We start from the raw sequence: 23318 nt of genomic DNA on the forward strand, positions 1-23318 counted from the left end.
AAAGTTTAGGGCATAATAAATTGGTTAGTCTTTAAAGGGCCATAATACTTCTTACAGTTTTAAAAAGAACAGGTACTAGGAAAAAGAGAGAGAGACCGGGACTCTCCTAAATAGATAAAAGTGGTTAGCTTAAGAGGGTGAAAGCGGTATAAGATAAATAATTGCTGCTTCTGCAATGGAAAGAGGTTGAAGCTAAGTAAATTTTTATTGCTGCAGAAGGTGGTCTTGTGCACTGTACACAAGTAATATGTTTTGCCATAGATGCTGTCAGTTTGGACTGAGCATGCTCTGCAGGAGAGAAATGCTCTCCAGTTGGTTAGTTTATACAGACTTTTGCTTAAAACAAAAAGAAATCAGACATGATGGGGATGCATAGATTGGCAGGAGTTAGAAACTGGAGAGTAGCATGATGGGTAAAAGTGAATATGAAAAATATTATGTTGGGTCATGTCGCTTTCAGGGTCAGTGTTCTTAGCATTGCTTGGAAATAGCTGCCAAGGCTTTCAAGCACAGGAACATTTAAGCCCTCCTGGAAATGCCAAGGATGCAATGTGTGTCATTTTCTAAGCAAGGAAGAGATTTTATCTCGCTAGCGAATTCTGTGATTGGCCCCAGCCTGCAGGTGCCAGACTCGCTGGTGTTGGAAGTCCTTGACTATGGGAGGAGTTTGCAGTTGCAGGGTGCCTCTTAAAGCCTTCTCTGATAGCTTACCTAGTGAAGAGAAGAGAAGAGTGAGAGTCAGATCCAGCCAAGAGCACGGACACACAATTCGTTCCCGTGCCTAAACTCTTTTGCCATGGGGCGGTTAATGAAATCGGCATGCTTACGACGACCTCTAATCCTCATCATGCAGCTGACTGTCGCCTATATCGTTGTCACTTTCAGCACCACAACCAAGAAGGTAAATTACTTGTGTTTTGTGTGAATGTATATGTATGTATGCATGTAGTCATTAACATGAGAGCATACCCAAGGGTGTGTCTGAACAGGCACAGGGACACTCGGTTTCACAGTACGGCAGTCTGTACAGCAAATACTTTTGTGGGTGTGACTCAGAAATGGATGAGCTTTCATAAATACACATGCTTGCATATATGTGTTTGCCTCCTCCTCCTCCTCCACCTCCTCTTCCTTCTCTTCCTTCTTCTTCTTTCTATAATCACACCTTTCATCCAAGGAGTCAAGGTGGTGTACATGGTACTCCTACTCTGCATTCTATCTTCACAACATTCCCGGAAGGTAGAGCGGACTAAGAGACAGTGATGGGCCCGAGGTTACCCTGTGAGTTTTATGGCTTAGTGGGGATTTGAATCCTGGTCTCCTAGCCCAGCACTCTAGTCACTGCACCACAATGCATGTGTTGATCTCTATGTGTGTGTTTCAAAGTTTGTGGGTGTGAAAGCAGTGAGTGTCCTCTCTGTCTGTGACTCAACGGAGGTGAGCCCTGAAGGGGCACAGGCAGCTGAATATATTGACAAGTCTCCCACCTTTCCTCCAATCTACCCTCTACCACAAATTATTGTCCTCACATGTAATACTGCAATATCTGACTTGCTGATGCTATGGAATCGATAGAGAATGACATCTTGACCCCATTAAAGCCAAAGGCGGTTCTGGCTTCATTAGGGTTTGCATTTCACTATAAAGAAATAAGCAACTCAAGGATCATAATAGCATCGCCCAGGAAAAGGCCAGGGTGGGGGAAGGCAGGGAGATATGAGGCTGAACCGCTTGTGTAGCATCCCATTAATCATCATTTCAGAAAGCTTATTTTTGCGGCTTCAGCCTACTGAAGACCATTCTTCCAGACATCTCTCAGTTTGCCAATACAGAATAAACTGACTGAACTTCAAACCAGATGACAATATAACAAAACAATGTTATGAGTCTGCACCTTATTTATTACCAGTTAAACATAGGCCAGAATTAATAGGGTTTTTTTTCCTGGCAGCAGCTCTTTCATTTTTACATATTTACATAGAAGAAATAGCTGAGCTACTGTTAGTTAGATCATTTGTAAGCAAAACCACCTGTATTTTATCCCAGCAGATAAATTATATCATCACTAAATATTGGAGGGATTTTCCATTCGCAATAAGAATAAGCCCAAAAGTTGTGGAACTCCCTCTTTTCTGATCTCTGATGGTTTTGACTGTTGCAATTCATTCTGGGTTACAAGTTCCAAGATTCTCCAGCTGTTCCATTCACAACTAGCTTCATGTCTCAGGGCTAAGCAAACTCTTCCGATGTGCTGATAATTTGATTGTGGTTGCGTGCGTGAGATCCCTGGGCATAGACTGCCACCACGAGGCAATGAAATACTTCAAACCGCTCTGCTATGAGCCTCTGAAAAAGATTAGGTATAGGACAGCCATAGGAAGGTCCTCGGGAACAAGCAAAAGTTTCCCAAATGTTCTTGGATCTAAGGCATTATAAAGTAAAATGTTGCTTTGAATACCATAAATTAAACAATGTGTGGTTTATGACAAAATGTACTACTTTTTTATGACGGTAGCAAGTCTCACGGTGAGCTCTGGGATCTCTTAAATTTGTTCTCATCAGTTGTGAAGCTTGCAAAATACACACCAGTTATAGCTTTTGATATTGCTGTCTGCTCTCATGTGCTGTGGTTGGCTAGCAACCCCTTGCGTCTTTGCCCGCCTAAACTTTAAATGCTCCGTGAGAGAGTTTAAGAGCAGACTTCTCTGAATTTAGAAAAGGATTGTAGCTCAGGGCAAATAATCCATTGCAGTTTCTCACAGTTTCTCATTCCCCCCCCAATCTCAAGTTCAACTTTCCACATTTCTTTAGTTTGAACTTTACACATTTCTTTATACAATTAGAGGTGTATAGGGTGTTGGGGGAGAGGTAGTACCCCGGTGGGGGACACATATTGCTCCTTCTGGGGTAGTTTGTACACCTTTGGCCCCCACCCTGCATTCAGCTCACCTGTGGCTCCGAGAAGCTGCCAGTATGTGACAGCAGCCACACCCCGGGAAACAGCTTTGACTGGCTGGTAGCTGATGGGTCTCAAACCCTCAGTGACTAGCCCCTGCATACAAAGACAGGGTCTGGCGGATTTAGCGGACGAGGCCAATAGTGGGTCAAATGGTCAAGAAGGCAGTCCGAGTTCCAGGGTGTTTGACAACCAGGGTACGACTGTACCAAAAAATAAATATATTTTTAAAAATCCCTCCATACTGAAAGCTGGGTGTCAGGCAAAGCATTCTGCCCTAGCTAGTTTTCTATGTGCATAGATTTATTTATACAGTGGTACCTCTGGTTATGTACTTAATTCATTTTGGAGGTCCGTTCTTAACCTGAAACTGTTCTTAACCTGAGCCACCACTTTAGCTAATGGAGCCTCCTCCTGCTGCCACGCCACCGGAGCACAATTTCTGTTCTCATCCTGAAGCAAAGTTCTTAACCCGAGGTACTATTTCTGGGTTAGCAGAGTCTGTAACCTGAAGCGTCTGTAACCCAAGGTACCACTTTATATAATTATGTAATTGACTTTTTATTTTTTTATTTTGTTTATCATATTGTTGTTATGTTACTATGGCCAATGGCTGATGCAAATAAAGATTCATTCATTCTGCATATGCTGTAGAGGGAAGGGAGGGGCAGATGGGGCTCATCAACCTGGGAAGGTAGCCCATCTAGGAGAAGGAAAACTGATCCTAAACCTCTTCTGCCTTGCATGCTATCTTTCGGAGAAGAAAAGGCCAAGGAGTAAACCCTACACAATTCCGGAGTGGAGTTCCTAAGATGCTTAGATAGCACCTTGTATGCCTCCTTTCAGCAACTCCTGCAGCCAAGCTGGTGCCAGTAAGGCTGAGAGTGGGGTCTTGTTGTCTGGACAGCCCCGGACCTCCATACACACTACTCAGGCTTGCACCCAGGAGAAGTCACTTTGGTACTGCTAATGCAGTGGTTTGACTTCACCCCACCAAGGTGCACTCCATTGTCTCTTGAGACAGACGGTACCAACAAGTTTTATGCAATTTTGCCCAATTTACATATTTTTGCAAAGCAGTTTTCTTAATATTTCTTAATGTTGTTGTATGTTAAATTTCACTAATACAGTCATACCTCAAGTTGAATGCGCTTCGGGTTGAGCGTATTCGAGTTGCGCTCCGCGGCAACCCGGAAGTAACGGAGCGCATTACTTCCGGGTTTCGCTGCTCACACATGCGCAGATGCTCAGAATGACGTCACACGCATACACGGTAGCGGCAAAATGCGGCACGCGCTGACACGTCGTCTCATCTTGCGTTCCGTTCGGGATGCGAATGGGGCTCCAGAACGGATCCCATTCGCATCCCGAGGTACCACTGTACATGTTTTTTCACTCCATGGATATACCTTTGTACACATTACAGTGGTACCTCGGGTTAAGTACTTAATTAGTTCTGGAGGTCCGTACTTAACCTGAAACTGTTCTTAACCTGAAGCACCACTTTAGCTAATGGGGCCTCCTGCTGTTGCCGCGCCGCCGGAGCATGATTTCTGTTCTCATCCTGAAGCAAAGTTCTTAACCTGAAGCACTATTTCTGGGTTAGCGGAGTGTGTAACCTGAAGTGTATGTAACCTGAAGCGTATGTAACCCGAGGTACCACTGTACTTGGATGGGGAAGTGCATTGCAAAATTCAGAGAAGTGGAAATTTCACAGCAAAAACCCATTATTCAATGCTCAGTAAGAGCAAACAGCAATCTGAGGAAAACCTCAATTAACATTTGCTCCAATTGAGTGCTTAAAAACAGGTTTTCATGGGGAAAGCTCAGGGGCAAAAAACCAAAAAACCTCTGCTTGGAGGTTTGAGCATTTAAGCACAGACCTGTGTCTGAAAAGAGCGGAGCAACAGGTAAGTGTGGATAAATTCTTACCACATTTTGTAGACTCACAAAGCTGCCTCATGCCAGGCCAGGCTCTTTGCATGTCTAGCTAGACACAAGACCCTCCTGGGTTGTTTGTGCTGCAAGAAACTGACACATCTACCTCTGCTGATAGTTTTTTTAAAAGCAGTGAGCAGAAATAAAATATCGTATTTTTTGCTCTATAGGACGCACCTGACCATAGGACACACCTTGTTTTAGAGGGGGAGAACAAGGGGAAAAAATTCTCCCCCTCTCTACACAGCTCCTTCGGAGAAGTGGCAGGAGAAGTGGAGCCCCTTCCATTTCTCCTCCCGCTTCACTGAAGGGGCGCTGCGCAGAGAGAGAAAGCTGAGCAGCGCCTCTCCAGCGAAGCAAAGCCAGGAGAGCGAGAGGGTTGGTGCGCACCAATCCCTCTCGCTCTCCTGGCTTCAGCGAAGCAACCCGAAGCCTCCGGCTTCAGGCGGCTATCCCTGAAGCCTGGAGAGCGAGAGGGGTCGGTGCGCACCGACCCCTCTCACTCTCCAGGCTTCAGCGAAAGCAACACAAAGCCTCCAGAGCGTGGAGGGAGTGCTCGCTCTGCGGTACGGAGGCTTCGCATTGCTATCGCTGAAGCCAAAGAGCCTCCATAAGACGCACACACATTTCCCCTTAATTTTTGGAGGAGAAAAAGTGTGTCTTATAGAGCGGAAAATACGATAAATATAAAGCAGTGTAAAAGAAATTGGCAGCCATAAAATAAGTTAGATTAACGAGCAAATGAAAGCTTTTGCTTGGTGCCAAAATTATATCAAAACAGGCGTTACTGGTCAGAGCATTCTACAGCCAGGGTATTGCCACCAAGGTCCTTTCTTTAGTTGCTAGCCACCATATATTCAGTGATGTTGGCCCTCAAAGAAAAGACTCTAAAATATTTTAGGAAGGGCCATAGTTCAGGGGTAGAGTATCCATTTTCCATGCAGAATACCCCAGTTTCAAACCCCAGGATCTCCATGTAGGACTGGGAGAGACCTGAGTTTGAAGCTCTGAAGTGTAGCTGCCGATCAGTGTACACTAGATGAGCCAGTGGTCTGACTCAGTATAAGGCAGCAGCCTATGTTCTTCCTCACAGGTTTGGCTTATGGGGGAAGTCTTCAGCTGTTCAGTGATTGAAGCCACACGCTTGGTCCGCATGCAGCCTGAAACCATCTAATTTGATATCTGCTGCTCTCTACCTCCTCTTCTTAGAAGGATGAAACTGGTTAATCCTTGTCCAAAAAAGCAGGATGTCAAAAGCCATATTCCTCCCAAGGCTGGGTTGATCAATGTTGAAATAACACATTCATCTGTCACAGAGCCCTAAGAGTAGAGAGATAATACAGAGGAAATCCAGTTGTCTTGTTTAAAGCTTCTAATAAAATGATACCTTTTATTTAAATACTGCATTATGTAGTTATGCGCGCTCTCTCTCTGCCTGCCTGGCCTGCAGGCTCATTCCAGATGCACTAAAATGATCAGATTTATTTCCATAGCTGGTACTAACTTTTATTTGCCCATTTGTAAGTGGGGAGGTGGTAGCATCCCTTAGGGTTCTATGGAAGGCTTCTCTCTCATCAAGAAAATGCAGGGTGCTTTGCTATTTACGAGATCCTTTATGGCTGATAAATTTATGTGGAATTGTCCATAAATACTTCCGGGGGGGGGGGGGGAGCAGGTAAGGCAGTAGCATCATTTATTGTTTCTGAAAGAACGCACATCTTTCCTCTTTTTAATGAGTGTCAGCCAAGTGAATTATAGTTCTGATTTCAGGGAGAGTTGTGACGGCACAGAAAGACCATTGGAGGATTTGTTATAATCCAGTTCAGTACGACCCCATCAGCACTATGCATTTAAATGAGCATTATATCCATTTAAACAGCCATGGATGCCTCCTCAAGAATTCTGGGGAACTGTAGTTTGATAAGAGGTGCTGAGGGCTGTTAGGAGACTCCCTGTTCCCCTCACAGAGCTACAATTCCCAAAGTGGAATGCTTCTTCCTAAGCTCTGTGAGGGGAATAGAGCTCTCCTAACATCTTTCAGCCTGCTTAACAGACACAACTTGCCAGAATTATTTGAGAATGTTAATTTAAAGATCTTTTTCAGCTCATCATAAATGAGGTTCCAGAACTCTCTAATTTCTACCTCTGCTACTCAGGCAGTGCACTTCTATACATGTTTTGTGCTTACTCTAAAGTAAGCCTGCTTAGAATTGCAGTTACAAACTGTATAATAAAAACTACGGTTGCCAGGTCATCTTGAGATTTAGATGTGTGAGGTGGAGCCAATGACTGAGAGGGTAAGCCCTGACTATGCTTGGAGGCTCAGGAGGGTGTAGCTCAATATACTGGAGAAACAGAGCTGGAAACAAAAGCTTTCAAATCAAGCAGTTTTGTCTCCTTACCCTGAAATTTTAGCTCATTGAGAAAATAGCTTAAAATTCAGGTCAAAGACTTCCCAATAACTTGAATAAAGACACGCCCCCCCCATGAATTCTCCCATTGCCCATTGTAGTCTTCTCTGTGAATGTGTGATAGAATCAAATCACTTTAAGCTTGTAAATACGTTGAGCAACATTCATTCTTAGGCTGCTCCTAGCTTGTAAGTTTATTCAAACTTATGCAACTGTAATGGGAAGGGGAAAGAAACAGCAAAAGAAGTTCTGTGTCATCCTCATATTTGTTTTGGAATCAGCCTTAACCACATCCACATGGAAGGCTGTCTGCATTGTTGACCTCTGGGACTCAGAGGCTCAAAGCGATGAGAGAACCCAGACAATCTGTATTCTCACCATGACTTTGCATCGTAATTCTGGCAAAGGGATGCAAGTATGATATATAGTCTCTTTTTCGGCTGGTCAAATGTGAGTGTGCTTGAATGATTATTGTTTTGGATTCCAAAACTAAGGCCACAAGCAGGATGAACCCAACAACACTCCTCTTGAAATGCACTCACTATTAAAAGTTATAAAAGGAAGCTGGAAAGCATCAATGCCAGAGATAAGATTCGGAATTCTGAACTATTTCCAGTGTAGAGTTGGGATATTTTCATCCTACGCAGTGATTAAAAGGATGTTGATGTTTTGGTATCTAAACTCCTAAAGCTTTGAACACATTAGCGACTTAAAACGCAGCAGGGCCATTTCACTCATTATGTTTCAAGCCACATTTGCAAACTGCTGTTCACACCATGGGGGGGGGTCTTCGCTGATCCATATTACCTGTTTGGTGTCTCCCCCCTCCCCACTCTCATCTGCACATGTGCTATCATCTGTGCATGCACAATGGCTGTCTCATAGGTACATACCTCAGCTGAAATGCAAAGCAGTGGGAGATGGTTTGGGGGAAAATCTGATGGAAGGTAGGTTTTTTTTTGGGGGGGGGGCTCACCAAACAGCAGCATTTCTCAAGAAACTGCAAGATTGATGTGGGTTGTGGTCAACATCATGTGTTCATAGCTTCAGACACCAGTGGTAGGAATGCACTGGAGCCAGATTAAATGGTAATGTATACACAACCTTAAATTCTGTGTTCACGTTGGTCTGTGACAACACTCAGGTCGTTATTCTAGTATGGCATGTTCCACAGCTATGAATATCTACAGGGTTCTGCTATCAATCTTTATGATTCCCGCTGAAAAATTGTAATCTGCAAATGCAAATAATTTGCCCCAGGGCATACAGGAATGACTCCTGCCCTTTGAGCCACCTCACAGCCCTGCCTTTGCCTCACAGCAGGATTTTGGTTTCGGATGCAAACACCACTGAACACATTGAAATGTACTTCTGAGTAGACGTGTATAAGATTGGGTTTTGATTGTGTTGAGGCAGTTGTCTCGTTTTGCGTTCCCATGTTCCCCAGTGTTTCATAAAGCAACAGACTCCTAAAACTTTGAATTTCTCTGAGCTTTTGAACCCCCTCCCCCCTTTCTAAATTTATGGGGCACTACAGGGGTTCCCCTGCTCAGTGCCACTCCTCTACAGTGTGCAAAAATTCTTGCACAAAATTGTGTGCTCATAAAGTCTGCTACTAAATGTTTTTTAAAAGATTGTTTTTTGCAAACATCGTATGCATTCCTATTCTCCAGTGCTCACACTGCTCCTGCACAAATGATTTCCATGTTCACTTCAATGCATTGCACACCAGGAATTTTCTCCCCCACTAAAGTGAATGGGGAGGCCACTCCATGCATGAGATCCATGAGCGTGTTTACCTGTATCTTCTCCCATTGCCTGAATTCCAGGTGTTCCCACCATGGAAGTTCCTGTCCATGGTGGCTCTTGTTTCCTACTGGTGGGTGGAAACAAAAATTGGCCACTTAATTCATTCTATAGTTCTGCACCACCTTTGACGAGAGCTTTCTTCCTTTTTAACTAAGGGCTCTGTTGTGTGTGAGCATCTACTCTTGGTTTTTCATTTCTTTCTGAAGCAGAGTTCCGTTTACAAAAAAAGTTTTTCTTTACAGCAGCAGCAGCAGAATTTCAGCTATCTCTTCGTGGAATTCCCATTACAGGAATAGACACCATTTGGTTCTGTTTCTCAGTCTTTATGATTTACAGAACTTTACACTAGTCAATAACAAATAAAACAAGATAATATTTTTCTCTTTTAGCCATTCGGCCGGAGACCTACTGCTGAATCATTCACATGCTCATTTACACTAGCAACTTGTTCAAGACCATTTTCCAGGTTTCTTCTAGAATCTTCCAACAGGCTCATCCATACTTTGCGTGTCCCTTGATTTCTAGGCACAGGCCCGAGAGCTTTTTCTTTTGCCCTGTCTCTTTCCCTGGGAAAACCCGCTGTCTACTGCTGAATCGGAACAAATGTCAACCTGCAGAAAACCCAATTGATGTTTGTTTTGATTCAGCAGTAAACAGCGGGTTTTCCTGGGGAAAGCAGCAGGGCAGAAGAAAAACCTCTGAGAATCATGCCCAGAAATTACAGGACACAGCGGAAATTTGGATGACCCCAAACATTTCAGCAAAATTTCGAGCAGGTCAAACGTTTGAAACCTGGGAGCCATTTGCCTGATTTATAATACTGTGAAACCAATTTGCTTATGTGTGTTTTGCCTTTAAAGGAGCTCTCTGAAGATCCTCACTTGGTTGTCAATGGAATCAGTTCCCACGACTTGCACCAAGGGAAGCTGGGAAACTGCTGGTTTGTGGCAGCCTGCTCTTGCCTGGCCCTTCGGCAGAACCTCTGGCAAAAGGTACTGTGCTACTGAGCAACAGACGAGCATTCCCAGGGCTCTAAAGCGATGGGTGTCAAGGACGCTAAAGCCAGCTACTCTGGGAATACTTTTGCTTTTAGACAGTAATAACGATAAATCATATGTGGTTTAGGATCCCAAGTCCTTTTGATCTTGGAAGAGAAACAACTGGTGTTTCTTTCCATGAGTGATTTTTTAATGAGCACATCTGGATGAGGAGGCAGGGTCAAATGCAGCCCTCCAGGGTCAAATGCAGCCTTCTTCCCTTCAGAACTCTCCCCAAGCCCACAATCCTTACAGACTTGGCTTCATCCACCGATTGAGTGTTTTTGATTGGATGGAACTATGATTGTGGCCCCTGGAAGGTCACCAAGAATGCAAAGCAGCCCTTGATCTGAAAAAAAAGTTCTTCATCCTTTGGCTGACCAATTTACTCTGAATGAATAATTTTGTAAAACCATCCATTTTCCTAACAGGGCAAATAGGATCGGAGGAGAGGTGATTCGTATCAGGAAGAAGGTGTGGGAGGAAAGGCTTAACCTCTTCTCTCAGCTCTGCAGTCCCAAATCAATCCCTTCTACCTGGTGCAAACTTAATTCATTCCGGAGGTCCGTTTTTAACCTGAAACTGTTCTTAACTAGAGGCAGTGCTTTTGCTAATGGGGCCTCTTACTGCTATTGCACCACTGGCACACAATTTCTGTTCTCATCCTGGGGCAAAGTTCTCAACTCGAGGTAACTCTTCCAGGTTAGCAGAGTTTGTAACCTGAGGCGTTTGTAACTCGAGGTACCACTGTATCCTCTTTTGAAACTAATTGAAATATAGATGCAAGATTTTATATATATATATATATATATATATATATATATGGATGGATCTCCAGCATCTTGCCTTGTTTAACCCACGAAAACTAGCACGACTTGCTGCAAACCATTGGCATGTCTGTTCTTCTACATTCTGCCCCTGTTGAAGGTGCAGAGCTCCAGTTTTAGAAATCTGGCAGGGGGCACAGAGTGGAGGCGAGAGCATATCTATGGTGGTTATTTCAGGTTTCACATACATGGGCTTAGTTACAGTTAGGGAAAGAGTGACGAGCAGGAAGATCAGGGTCTGCTGGAAAAATCTCTGGGTGATTTCCAGGAGATTGGTAAGGAAAAGCTAGTAGCCTTTCTTCTAGGGCTATAAGAATGATCTTAACTAAGAAGGAATTTAAATTGTTTCCTTGTAATGGAAGTCTCCCCCTTCCCAATTACAAATCCATGTTTTTTGGGGTCTGATTATTTTTTTAATGGATCCATTTTATCAGTTAATCGAGAAATGTTTCCTGCCTCAATGCTTGGAGTAATTCTCTGTTTCTTTGGACACTTTAGGTGGTTCCACATGTTGAGGAACAGGACTGGGTTTCAGATAATCCAGATCAAAATGTGGGGATATTTCACTTCTGCTTCTGGCGTTTTGGAGAATGGATTGATGTGGTCATAGATGACCGCTTGCCAACTGTAGACAATGAGCTGATCTATTGCCATTCTAATGACCGCAATGAATTCTGGAGCGCCCTTCTGGAGAAGGCCTACGCAAAGTACGTGATTGCTTTGACTTGGCACAATTTCTGTTCTTTCAACAAAATGAAAACTGCCTTGTAATGTTGTTACAAAATGTTACAATCTTACCAAAACCAAGTTGTTTTAACAAATTGCCCATGATGATATTGGGGACCCTTCCTACCTCATGCCTTACATAGAATACACAAATTATCTAAGAGTGATAGGGAGTCTGCAGTAGAAAGACTAAATTAAAAAGTGCTGATTTTCACTTTCCCTGCAGTGCATAGAATACACATGTAGCATGGTCAGATTGGGAGGGTTTCCTACGAGAAATTTCATGGAGACAGAAGTACTATAATGGACTCCCTCAACAGTCCAGATAAAGTTGGCAAGGTATCCATACCCAGTGCTATTTTTCTAGAAAATGAGGTGCCAGGACTCACCATGAACCCTTGTTCTCTTATAATGACAATAGTGCCCACTTGAGAGGCGCCAGACCTGAGTTCTGGCAAGTTCTGGATGAAAAGAAGCCCTGTTTATACCTGTAGGTAATGCATAGCTCTCCCTTGACAGCACAATTCTACTCTAGTTCAAATTTAATGGGGCTTATCTGCAGGAGAGTGGGTAGTTGCAGGAAATGGCTAGGAGGACATAACTAAAGGGTGTATGCCTTTCATTCTCCCACTCTGAGCTAAGGATGGTGAGGTCTAGGTCTCTGGGTAAACAAATGATAGGAAACAGCAGTTTTTGTAGGGGACGCAGGTGGCGCTGTGGGTAAAAGCCTCAGTGCCTAGGGCTTGCCGATCGAAAGGTCGGCGGTTCGAATCCCTGCGGCGGGGTGCGCTCCCGTCGTTCGGTCCCAGCGCCTGCCAACCTAGCAGTTCGAAAGCACCTCCGGGTGCAAGTAGATAAATAGGGACCGCTTACCAGCGGGAAGGTAAACGGCGTTTCCGTGTGCGGCTCTGGCTCGCCAGAGCAGCGATGTCACGCTGGCCACGTGACCCGGAAGTGTCTCCGGACAGCGCTGGCCCCCGGCCTCTTGAGTGAGATGGGCGCACCAACCCCAGAGTCTGTCAAGACTGGCCCGTACGGGCAGGGGTACCTTTACCTTTACCTTTAAGACTAGCTAGCGAGATGGCAAGGCAGAGAATTGAGTTTTAGCTTGACCAACTTACATCATTTTGGAGTTCTGGCTGCCTTTCTCTGGAGATATGATGTGGGGTAGTGGATTTCCCCATAGGTTGGAGTATTTAAGCTCTGTCTGCTCCACCTTTGCCCAACTCGTGCATTTTTAAATAAACCCAAATATTACAAAATACCAACAAGTCTAGTGATCTCCTAACAAAGGAAATGAAACCTAGGTAAGCACGATGCCTCTAGAGGGGAGGAGAAGGGAGGCAGACCATTGGGAGCAGCGAAACCTTCATATATCTGGGTGTGTCTTCAATATACATTGTGTTACCACTAGGATGGCCGGGTCTTATGAAGCCCTGGATGGTGGCAACACCGCAGAGGCCATCGTTGACTTCACAGGAGCAGTTGCAGAATCCATTGACATGATTGATGGCCACTACAGCCATGATATCATCGAGCGGGCGAAACTCTTTGAAGACTTGCTGAAGGTGCAAAGAAGAGAAGGATTAATCAGCTGTTACATCATGGTAATTTTATATTACTAAGAGAAGGAGCATTTTAAAAAATTATAATAATAGTTGCTTGTCACCCAGAAAGTCTCTTAGAGGCCTACACTGAAAATATATATCCCATTCAAATGTGGAGGAGGATTCAAATGATGCATAAAAATTCCATACAGCATGGTAGGGGAAACAAAAAATAAGAAAAAAAAACAGTCCCCACCCCATAACAATAATAAGAAACAACATTAGTAAACAATAAATGAAACAATAGTCCAACCCACTAACTAACAAATTATCTAAGAGTGATAGGGGGTCTGCAGTAGGAAGACTGAACTAAAAAGAGCTGATTTTCACTTTCCCTGCAGTGCAGTCACAGGAGCCTGAGTTGTGTGTGTATATGTGCATGTACGCTCCATACTGACATTTTCGATGGGAGAATGACAAAGCTTAAGAGATGTCTGGAGCTGTGCATGGAGTGAGAGTTCACCCGTAGTTCCCCTGAAGGCACACTGGATTGTCGGAAGACAAATCTGTGTGGAAAGAGCTCCCTGGGGATAGAAGCTGTGAAAACCAAATCTGCAATCTAATCTGTCCCTTGCTATGCTCTTGACTCTTCACAGAAATGTGAGGTTCCACCCCCTTTGGAATAGGGCGAGGGATGAATAATTCCTGGATCAGACATAGATGAATAAAGCAGAGTTTTCCAGCTTCCTGTCCAAGCTTCTACTGCCTTCCCAGTTTGTTTGGTTGCTTATTTCTCATAGTCACAATCAATTTCCCAAACACTCATTTACAGCAGACAAATTGTCATTTGGTGCTGATTACAAATTCCAGGAGAGCAGTTGTGTTGCATTTTTCTTATTTGCTTGCTTGCTTACTTGCATGCAAATAAATAAAATGCAGCAGAACTACTCTCCTGGAATTTGTAATCACCACTCATTGGTGATTATTTGCTTGCGTACTTAACCTACAAGCAGTTCTAAACTGCTTAATAGTTTAAAATGCAACATAAAAACCTATAAAATGGTATTATACAACAGAAAAAACCCTGAAAAATGGCAAAGAATCACCTGGCATTTCTTAGTGTCTTAGTTTTATGAAACTGCCTTTATTATACCATTCATAGGCCACTTACTTGCGTACATTCAGTGAAGAGATATGTTTATACACACATATATGTTTTACAGTGCATGATATAAGGGGAAGGGCCATAGCTCAGTGGTAGAGCATATGCTTTGCATGCAGAAGGTCCCAGGTTCAATCCTTAGCATCTCCATGTAGAATTGGAGCAAACCCTGCCCTAAGTACTGGAGAGCCACTGACAGTCAGTGCAGAGAGCAGAGAGCTAGATGGCCCAATAGTCTGACTCCTTGGAAGGGAGCTTCCTATATACCTATTAGACCCAATAATGCTTTCATTCTGTTGGCATCAAGATGACAAATTTCTGGGTAGAAGCAACCTTTCATGCCTCCCTTGCGTGGAATTATAGTGGAATATAGCACATGTTTAGCACTCTTTCCAATATTTGCAGACAGATTTTTTCCCCTGGAAGCAAATATGAAAACAAGCACTAAGCATGCTCTGTATTCCAGCTCCAATGAAATAAACTGCCATGCAAATGCAGCCTCAGTCAGACATTGGCCATTAAACTCAATTTGGTCTACACAGACTAGCAGCTGCATGCAGAGGAGTAGGGAAACCCATATAGGGCTAAAAGAAGCCCTGGGATGGATTTAACCCAGGGGCTTATGTGAACATGATGTTCATTTGTAGAATGGCTATCTTACCCAGGACTCTGTAAGAAGCAGCACCCCAGTCTTTTGATAGACTGAACAAAATATGTTGCTCATAGCAGCTCACTGGAACACAGGAAGGAGGCCATTGTTCCAACTAGCCCAGTGTTTTCTGCATAAACTAGCAACAGCTGTCTTGGGGTTTCGGACAGTGGACATTCTCCCACTCCCCACTGAGATGTTACAAATGCAACCTAGGATCCTCCACGTGCAGAGCAGGCACTGAGCTCGAGGTCTTTCTTTGTCTCTTCTTTATCTTGTATGAAGACATTCCATTTGGCTTGCATTAACAGTAAATAGCGGATGTGGCTAAGAAAAGCATATGGTGCTCTTCATTTATCTAGCCAACTGGTTTCAGACACTCAAGGCTATGGTTTTCTCTTGACCTGTGGTAAAAATACACACGGCATGGAAAATTAAAAGCTGTGTAGGCTTCTCCATGTGAAAGTCCATCAACATTCCCAAGTTTGACTCTGGTTTTGGGGAAAAAGCAAAAATTGCCGACAGTGATGTGAATATCAAGAAGCATACAAACAGGAGCTGATTGGTTGTGTGATGGACGGTTTTCTTCAATTGCACCAGTTGTGCCTCTGAAAATTGCTCCATGGGGACAAGAGCAATATCAATTCAACATCAAGCTTAAATGAGCTTCCCTCACAACTTAGCTTCTAGCAAAGGTGGATGTGTTTGCAAACACTATTACGTGTTTCTACACAGAGAGTTTTTAATTAATGTGTAGCTTTATAACTCAAAATAGAAAGATGATGCTACATGTTTTGGTTTTATCAGGTGACTGAGAGATCCTGCGTTTGGATACAGAAAGCATTGGTGTACTAAGAATTGCTTTTCGTAATAAAATAAAATTTGAAAAGGAAGCGGGTTACAATTCAGGTTGGCAAGTCACCACCAAGATTAATGGAAATCTTTTTCAGTCTTTGCAGCTTTAACAAGAAGGAATGGTGTTATAACTCCTTATGCTGTCATGGAAACGCATGCTGTGTTGTTTGTGAAGAATACAAGTGAATAATTGTTAGGACTGGTGAGAAGCCCATGGGAAATGCCAGTGGATCTCAGTATAACTTATGAAGTGATTCTCTGTGAGCTGCAGCTATGGTCAGACATGGTGGATTTGGCATTAGTTAACACTGATCGTGACTTTTAGAAAACCGTTCACTGATTTGTGTTTTTATTATTATTCCCTCACTCACTCACCCACCCCACCCCCAGCTTAAGAATGTTTTGCTTTAGTTGCCATTATTATTGGTGACAGCAGTGTGTATAGGGACAGGCAGTCCGGAACATGGACAAGTAAGTAAGAGTAAAGAAGCCTAGAAGCAGAGGTGCGTGGTCAGTAAGGACTAGAAAATTCAGTAGACAATTAATGCTCTCCAATGCTGGGGTGTGCAAATCCTGGCAATGAATCTCAACAAACTGAGATGCTAAGACAACAGTTCCAAACTATCCTATATATAATTTTCCAATACAAAACAAAATTATACACTCCATACATCTTAGTTACATCTTATTTCTCTTTTTTGACTTCCCTCAACTTGTCTGCAAATCCTTCATATTTTAACTTTTTACACATTTCTGTTTTATTATTTATATTATTACTGTGAACTTCATCCCATTTTTACTACTTATTTATAACATTTTCCCATCACAGCGCTTCATTAAAACTTACAAACGTAATCTGATTATCACTTAATTTTTGCAAATATTCAATAAATTTTTTCCCAATTTTCTGTGAATCTTTGATCTTGTCGGTTTTGGATCCTTCCTGTCATTCTATCCAATTCTGCGTAGTCTATCATTTTTGTTCTTCATTCTTCTATCGTAGGTAGCTCCTCCTGTTTCCATTTCTGGGCCATCAGTATTCAACAGTTCCAAACTATCCAAAGTTATACTATGCTAGAGAGGCAATATATAACATGTCAGAGCATGTGGTTTTTTGTGTGTTTTTTTCAAAAGCAGACATGTTTAGGGAAGGGGTGAGAGTCCTGCACAGTGCTTTGAAGCACTGCTGGCCCAGCAGGCTCAAAGTCAGTGCTGATCAGCAGTGACCTCAAGCCAGTTTTCTGTAGCAATGCGCTGTGTGATAAAGTTCCTTATGGGGAGCTTGGTCGAGCAGCTGAGCCAGCTATGTCTCCACCTGCCCCACCCCTGATGCCACGTATGAAGTCAGATTTGGGGCAGGTGGGCATTGGGAGCCAAATCGGCCCGTGAGTCAGCGGTTCACCACCCTTGCTTTCGAGGATCATAGGACCCTGTGTTAAAGTCAGAACAATACTGGGGTCAGGGGGGCAAAACTGATGAAGGGACCCAGAGGATTACTTAAGAAGAAGGAAATACTAGATTCTGTGTCCCTCAAAGACTTTTGAAATCCCTGCATTAATTCATGCTTTTCTTACGCCGCAGCCTTTGTCCTCTGATGAATTTGAGGGACAGACTGAAATGGGTTTGGTCAAAGGCCATGCCTACTCGGTGACAGAAATCCTGAAGATGCCCCTGGAAGAGAAGTGTCTGCCATGGCAAAAGACTAAGAAACTCTTCATGATCAGGCTGAGGAACCCCTGGGGAAAGAGCGAGTGGAACGGTCCATGGAGCGATTCGTAAGCAATGCATGCTTTGATATTTAGGATGCGCTTGTCACTTTTTGAGAGAGGTTGCAGAGGCTAAAAGAAGCACACTCTCAAGCGTGGAAACATTTCCAAGGGACACATGAAGACAGAGGCAACATGGTGGTGGCTGGCTCCATTTAGAGCGGGGATTCCCAAACTTGGGTCTCCAGCTGTTTTTGGATTACAACTCGCATCATCCCTAGCTAGTGGGACCAGTGGGTTTTGTCTTGTTTTCTAAATCATGTTAATGCAGAAGCAGAAAGAAATAATTTGGGCAAATATATGCATTTTCAGTCTGTGTTCCTTACAAATTATTTCCTTCTGCTTCTGCAGAATCATCATTAGCCTGGAGATAGAAAACTAGGGCACCCAGGAAAATAGTTGTAAAATAGTCTTCTCCCTGATATGCTAGTTTACTAGGTTTCTTGTTTTATAGGGAAGACCATCATGGGATCCCCCACTTGTGCCCAGAATGATGTATACACATGCAAACACAGACACAAGTGGACTCTTCCACACTTCCTCTCATCTTGCCACTTTTCTCCTGGGAAACATACTCTTTACTGCTGAATCAGAGCAAACATCAATCAGATTGCCTGTGGATTGATGTTTGCTTTGATTCAGCAGTAAAGAGGGTTTTTTCCAGGGAAGTCAACCCAAAATTCATTCATTCACTCATTCGTACATAATTATCCCCCTCCCTATTTTATCTTCACACCCAGTGAGCTTTATGGCTGAGGGGGGACTTGGTCTTCAAGGTCCTATTCAGGCACTTTAACCACTATGTCATTCTACCTCATTTTTTAAGAAACAAATTTACATGCAGGCCCTGAAAATAGACCAATGAACCTGATAGACAATGAACCTGATAAGCCCTGCCTGGAGATGCTGGGGACTAAACTTAGGTCCTTCTTCATGCTAAGCAGATACTCTACCACTCAGCTTACGGCTCTTCCCTTTAAATATATGCTTATACAAATGAAAGCTATTTGATTTAACATTTTTCCTCCCCTTCAGATCAGAGGAGTGGAAAAAGGTGAGCCAAGCAGAACGGAAGAAATTAAAACTCACTATTGAAAACGACGGAGAGTTCTGGTGAGTAATGGAAGTGGTCTCATTAAGGCAGCACTGCTCATTTCCTGCCATTTATATGTCAAGACAACTGAAAGGCCCATAACATTTCATAGGCAGAAAGAGGGAAATTAGGGTGGAGGCACTGCTCCAGCCTCCAGCCTCCAGCCTCCAGCACTTTCCCATTTCATCCAGCTTCAGCTCCAGGTTTTGGAGGGCCTTGGCAAGATACTGCTCATCAGTGAGTCCACTTACTCAATGCAGTGGCTCTTTTAGGAGGTCCTCTAAATGGTTGGGAGCCCTTGGTGTATACTCAGCCATGCCAAACTTAGATGCTAGTCCTGACTTCTGCCCATCTCTCTACCCTCCAGCTCTTCTATCCAACCCACTCCTTGAAGATATCCCTCTTTTTCTCTCTCCTCTCACCCCTGCAGTATTCTCCTGTCTAGTCCAACCAAGCACCTTTCTGCCATTCAGTTGCTCTAGCAAACAACTTCTGTCTCTATGGCTACATTTACTTGGCAGTTTATTCCACTTTCCCAACACTTCCCTGCGAATTTCCACATTATGGTTGAGCTTAGATGGGTTTTTTTAATGTAAGAGAGGATATATTAATTGCAATTTACCCCTCCAGACACCCACATTTGTGGGTTGAACATATACTGCACAGTGTTTAAAGTCCTATCCATGGCAGAAAAATGGAGAGCATATAGGATTAGGCTGTGCCTTCTTTTAATTAAGTCCTGCTGCAAAGTAAGCTGGCTCCCCATTTCTTACTCCACTTAACAGAAAATAAGACAACGGACTGAGAAGTCAGTTTAAAATATGATTTACTTGCTCTTGCTCTTAGTCTTAGTCTTCATTCTCAACAGCAGTAAAGTAAATGCAGACAAAATACTTATATTTACAGTATAAGCAGCCTCAGGCATGTGCCTGAGAATGGAATAGTTAGATACAGTGGTACCTCAGGTTAAGTACTTAATTCGTTCCGGAGGTCCGTACTTAACCTGAAACTGTTTTTAACCTGAAGCACCCCTTTAGCTAATGGGGCCTCCTGCTGCCGCCGCACCGCCGGAGCCCGGTTTCTGTTCTCATCCTGAAACAAAGTTCTTAACCTGAAGCACTATTTTTGGGATAGAGGAGTCTGTAACCTGAAGCGTATGTAACCTGAGGTACCACTGTATATGTCTGCTCCCATTGCTGGTCAAAAAGAAAGAGAGAGAGGGAACAGTAAATACTTCCTCAGTTATGCCCGCTCAAGAGAGGAGAAAATGACATCACACAGAGCCCTCTCTACCAAATTACATTTCTATGGTCTGAGTCTCTGCCTATCAGCAGTTCAGCTCTGTGGTCTTAACTCCATCTCTTGCTGACTTGCAAGAATAGGTGTTGTTAGATCTGGCTGCTAATTTCCCACATTTATACAATGTAAAAGCTACTTGCAGAAAACTAATGGAAGGATAGTGCATGCTTTGTGCTCATTTCTGTGCCATTTGATTCCTGCAAAATTGCAGCCTCCTTAGCCCCCCAAAATTGCAGGAGGGAAGTGATAAAGTGATAAAGTTTGCAGTGGCATCATACCAGCATACAGTTTTTCCCTGCTCTTATCCCGAGGGAATCATGGGAGAACGGAAGGATGCATGTGCAGAAAGGGGTGGGGGTGTAGCAAGGTATAATTGTCATTCTTTGTTGTGCCACACTACGCCCACTGGGATGAATGAAATTTAGCATGACATGCTGGTATATCAGTCCAAAAACCACAGTTCCATAACACCACAGGTGAAAGGAGCATCAGAAAAATGGGACAGAGGTGCAAGCATTATTGTAACCTGTAAAACTAGTGCAGTATTCCCCATGCCTGTGTCTGTAGCTATGCCCCACCTTTTAGTGTGGGCTTAAGTCAGAGAGATAGCAGCAGAAGGGAAAGTGCTGTTTCTACCAATTAGATACATGCTTGTGTAGTAGGTGAGTTTGCGGGGCTGGTTGTTTCTGTTGTATTTCACATCTGCTAAATTACCTAAAAAATAATTGTTCTGTTTTTAAATATATTGACTAAATGAGATGTCCTGAGCATTGAACATCCCACATTTTTCTTACTTGTTTCTTTTCTTTTTCTGGAAAGCCATGGAGTGATGCAGGGTAGGGATTTGAAGTGCACCACAGTGTGTGTGTGTGTGCGTCTGTGTTGTGCATTTCAAATCCTTTCCTTGCCCATGTCCTATGCCACAATCCTGCGACTCTCTAGGCCAGTGGCTCCCAGTTAGCTAAGTACTGTGGACCCTCTGTTTTTCAAAAGCCAAGCCATGGAGCCCCTACTTTTGAAAACATGGATATTTCTGTTGTAGTTTCGTTGTGTGAATGGTGCCACCATACCCTCCAGAATGTCCCAATGCAAAACTAGGATGTTCGTCTTCTGGGCTGCACTCCCATGCAAGTCATGTGACCTGTGCAAGAGCACGGTGCCCCAAAACACATGTGTTATCTGTCCACAGGAAATTCAACTGTATTTTTTTCTACTCCTCTGAGTTAGGATGTCGTTTGAAGACTGGTGCAAAAACTTCACCGATGTTGATGTCTGCCGGATTGTGAACACGTCCTTTTTTAGTATACATAAGACCTGGGAAAAGAAAATGATTCGTGGAGAGTGGAAAAAGAATCGAGACCCATTGTTAAACCGCGCTGGGGGCTGCTTAAATAATGCAGCCACCTTCTTCCAAAACCCACAGGTTGGAGCCCAGTTATACTTGCTTTTTTCCCCTCCTTCACCAGTGTTAAACTTATATGGAAATAATTATGCAGCAAAGCAAAGCTGAGCCGACAGTTTTCCTGCCATGCCTTTCAGCTTCAGATTTAGGGGCAGGAAGAAGATACTGCTCCCAAAACTGCTTTATGTTTTTGCATCACAGCCAGTTTGCCAATACTGGGTGGAAGTACTAGTCCAGTGGTTTTCAACAAGCGTGCTGTGGCACGCTGGGGGGCCTTGAATGATGGTCTGGGGTGCCGCAGGTAACACTGGCCTCTGTCCTTCTTTCTTTCCCTCTCCTCTAATGCCCTCCTGTGTCTCTGTCTCCCAAAGGCTTGCACATCTGTTTGTTTGCAGCTGCCTTGCTGCTGCCACTGCTGCCTCCCAAGTTAAGGTGCTGACCTCATGTTCACCTTTGGCCAGTTTCCATTGGTCCACTAAGGCTAGGGGCATCCTCTGCCCAAGCTCCTGTGAGGCAGCATGAGGAGGTACCTCTCTTTGGGGCAGGAGCGGAAGCTCAGAGACCAGGGGTGGAAGCAGTGGCTGCCCAGGGACTCCCAAGGAGAGGAGAGGATGCTGAGGGAACACTCCCCAAGGGAGGAGGGTGTTTGAAAAAGGGTGAGAGGCTGCCAGCTCTGCAGGCAAGAGGTGACATGACGACTCCTGATCCCCACAGGGGTGCCGCAGAAAGAATGTAGTTGGTCAAGGGAGCCGTGAACTCAAAAAGGTTGAAAACCTCTGTACTAGTCTAATTCTGATTTAGATAGCTTTATCCTGTAGTTACCCATAAATCTAGTTTGTTCCATTTCTATATCATCATAATCTTCCAAGATCTTCATCATTCTATTCTATTCTATTCTATTCTATTCTATTCTATTCTATTCTATTCTATTCTATTCTGATCTGAGCTGTTCTATATTAGAGGCATTCGGAATGTTATTTGTGAAGGTCAAGTCTGCTCTCTACATGCAGCCTATATCCTGCAAAAACTGAGGGCACAGATCACTGGTGTTTGCCCCTTGAACATGTGAAACTGAAGGGCAGGGCGTAGGGGCACAATTCTAATCCCAACCCAATGCAGTTTAAGGGGGAAAGTGTACAGTACTAAAAAGGAGCTCTGGATGTAACCAAGGAGGATATGACAGGTCTTGTGAGCATGATAATTCCCATAATGTTCATTTGTTTGTGGAGTGACTGGCGTGCATAGGACTTTGGAATGGGCAGCACCCCAATCCTGTGATAATCCATTGTTAACAACTCAGCTACAGGCATTGTTTACAGCAGCGGCTGCTCAGCTACTGAGCCACAGCCCTCCCCTCACCCTGTGCTCCTCTTCCTTCTCTTTAAGTATGTCTTTGATGTCAAGAAGTCGCAGGACAAAGTGATGATCTGCCTGCAGCAGAAGGACAAGCGCATTTACAAAAGAGAAGGGAAAGGGGACAACTTGGTTATTGGCTTTGAAATCTTCAAGGTAGGTGTCCATGCTGCATGCCAAAGCTGTTGGAGTTTGGTAAGAGCATAAGAACATAAGAAGAGCCTGCTGGATCAGGCCAAACACACGCTACCTGCTACTAGAGAAGAAGCAGGAAGGCCTGAAGGGAGGTAATCTACTTTACCAGTAAGTAGTTACTAAAAAAGAAGGAATCAGTGCCACACACATACTTGCACACATGCTGGTTCAGCTAGCTTATCGCAGGCATTGCTGCATCACTCCCAGCCAAAGCAGAGGTAGACATAGGCAGAAGGTAGGTCAGGATCTACTGGTACATCTATGAGTGATTTATAGTACAGTGGCACAGGTTT

At 43.8% G+C, this 23318-nt stretch overlaps 1 protein-coding gene across 7 annotated transcripts in view; it reads left to right on the forward strand.

The window, feature by feature from the left end:
* The window catches only part of CAPN6 (calpain 6), a gene marked incomplete at its 3' end in the record, with an annotated part of 69639 nt that overhangs the window by 31613 nt on the left and 14708 nt on the right, over window positions 1-23318 (forward strand). For 6 of the 7 annotated variants that reach the window (XM_079961635.1, XM_079961634.1, XM_079961633.1 and 3 more), the window contains 7 exons: window positions 9975-10106; window positions 11477-11685; window positions 13119-13311; window positions 17499-17692; window positions 18719-18796; window positions 21303-21498; window positions 22864-22986. In XM_079961635.1, coding sequence (XP_079817761.1) covers window positions 9975-10106; window positions 11477-11685; window positions 13119-13311; window positions 17499-17692; window positions 18719-18796; window positions 21303-21498; window positions 22864-22986 — 1125 coding nt within the window. Of the gene's footprint in view, window positions 1-735; window positions 902-9974; window positions 10107-11476; window positions 11686-13118; window positions 13312-17498; window positions 17693-18718; window positions 18797-21302; window positions 21499-22863; window positions 22987-23318 lie in introns of those variants that run through there. The other variant, XM_079961637.1, reaches the window with a different exon arrangement.

Source organism: Podarcis cretensis (assembly GCF_951804945.1).
Source record: "Podarcis cretensis genome assembly, chromosome: Z".
Taxonomy (NCBI): domain Eukaryota; kingdom Metazoa; phylum Chordata; class Lepidosauria; order Squamata; family Lacertidae; genus Podarcis; species Podarcis cretensis.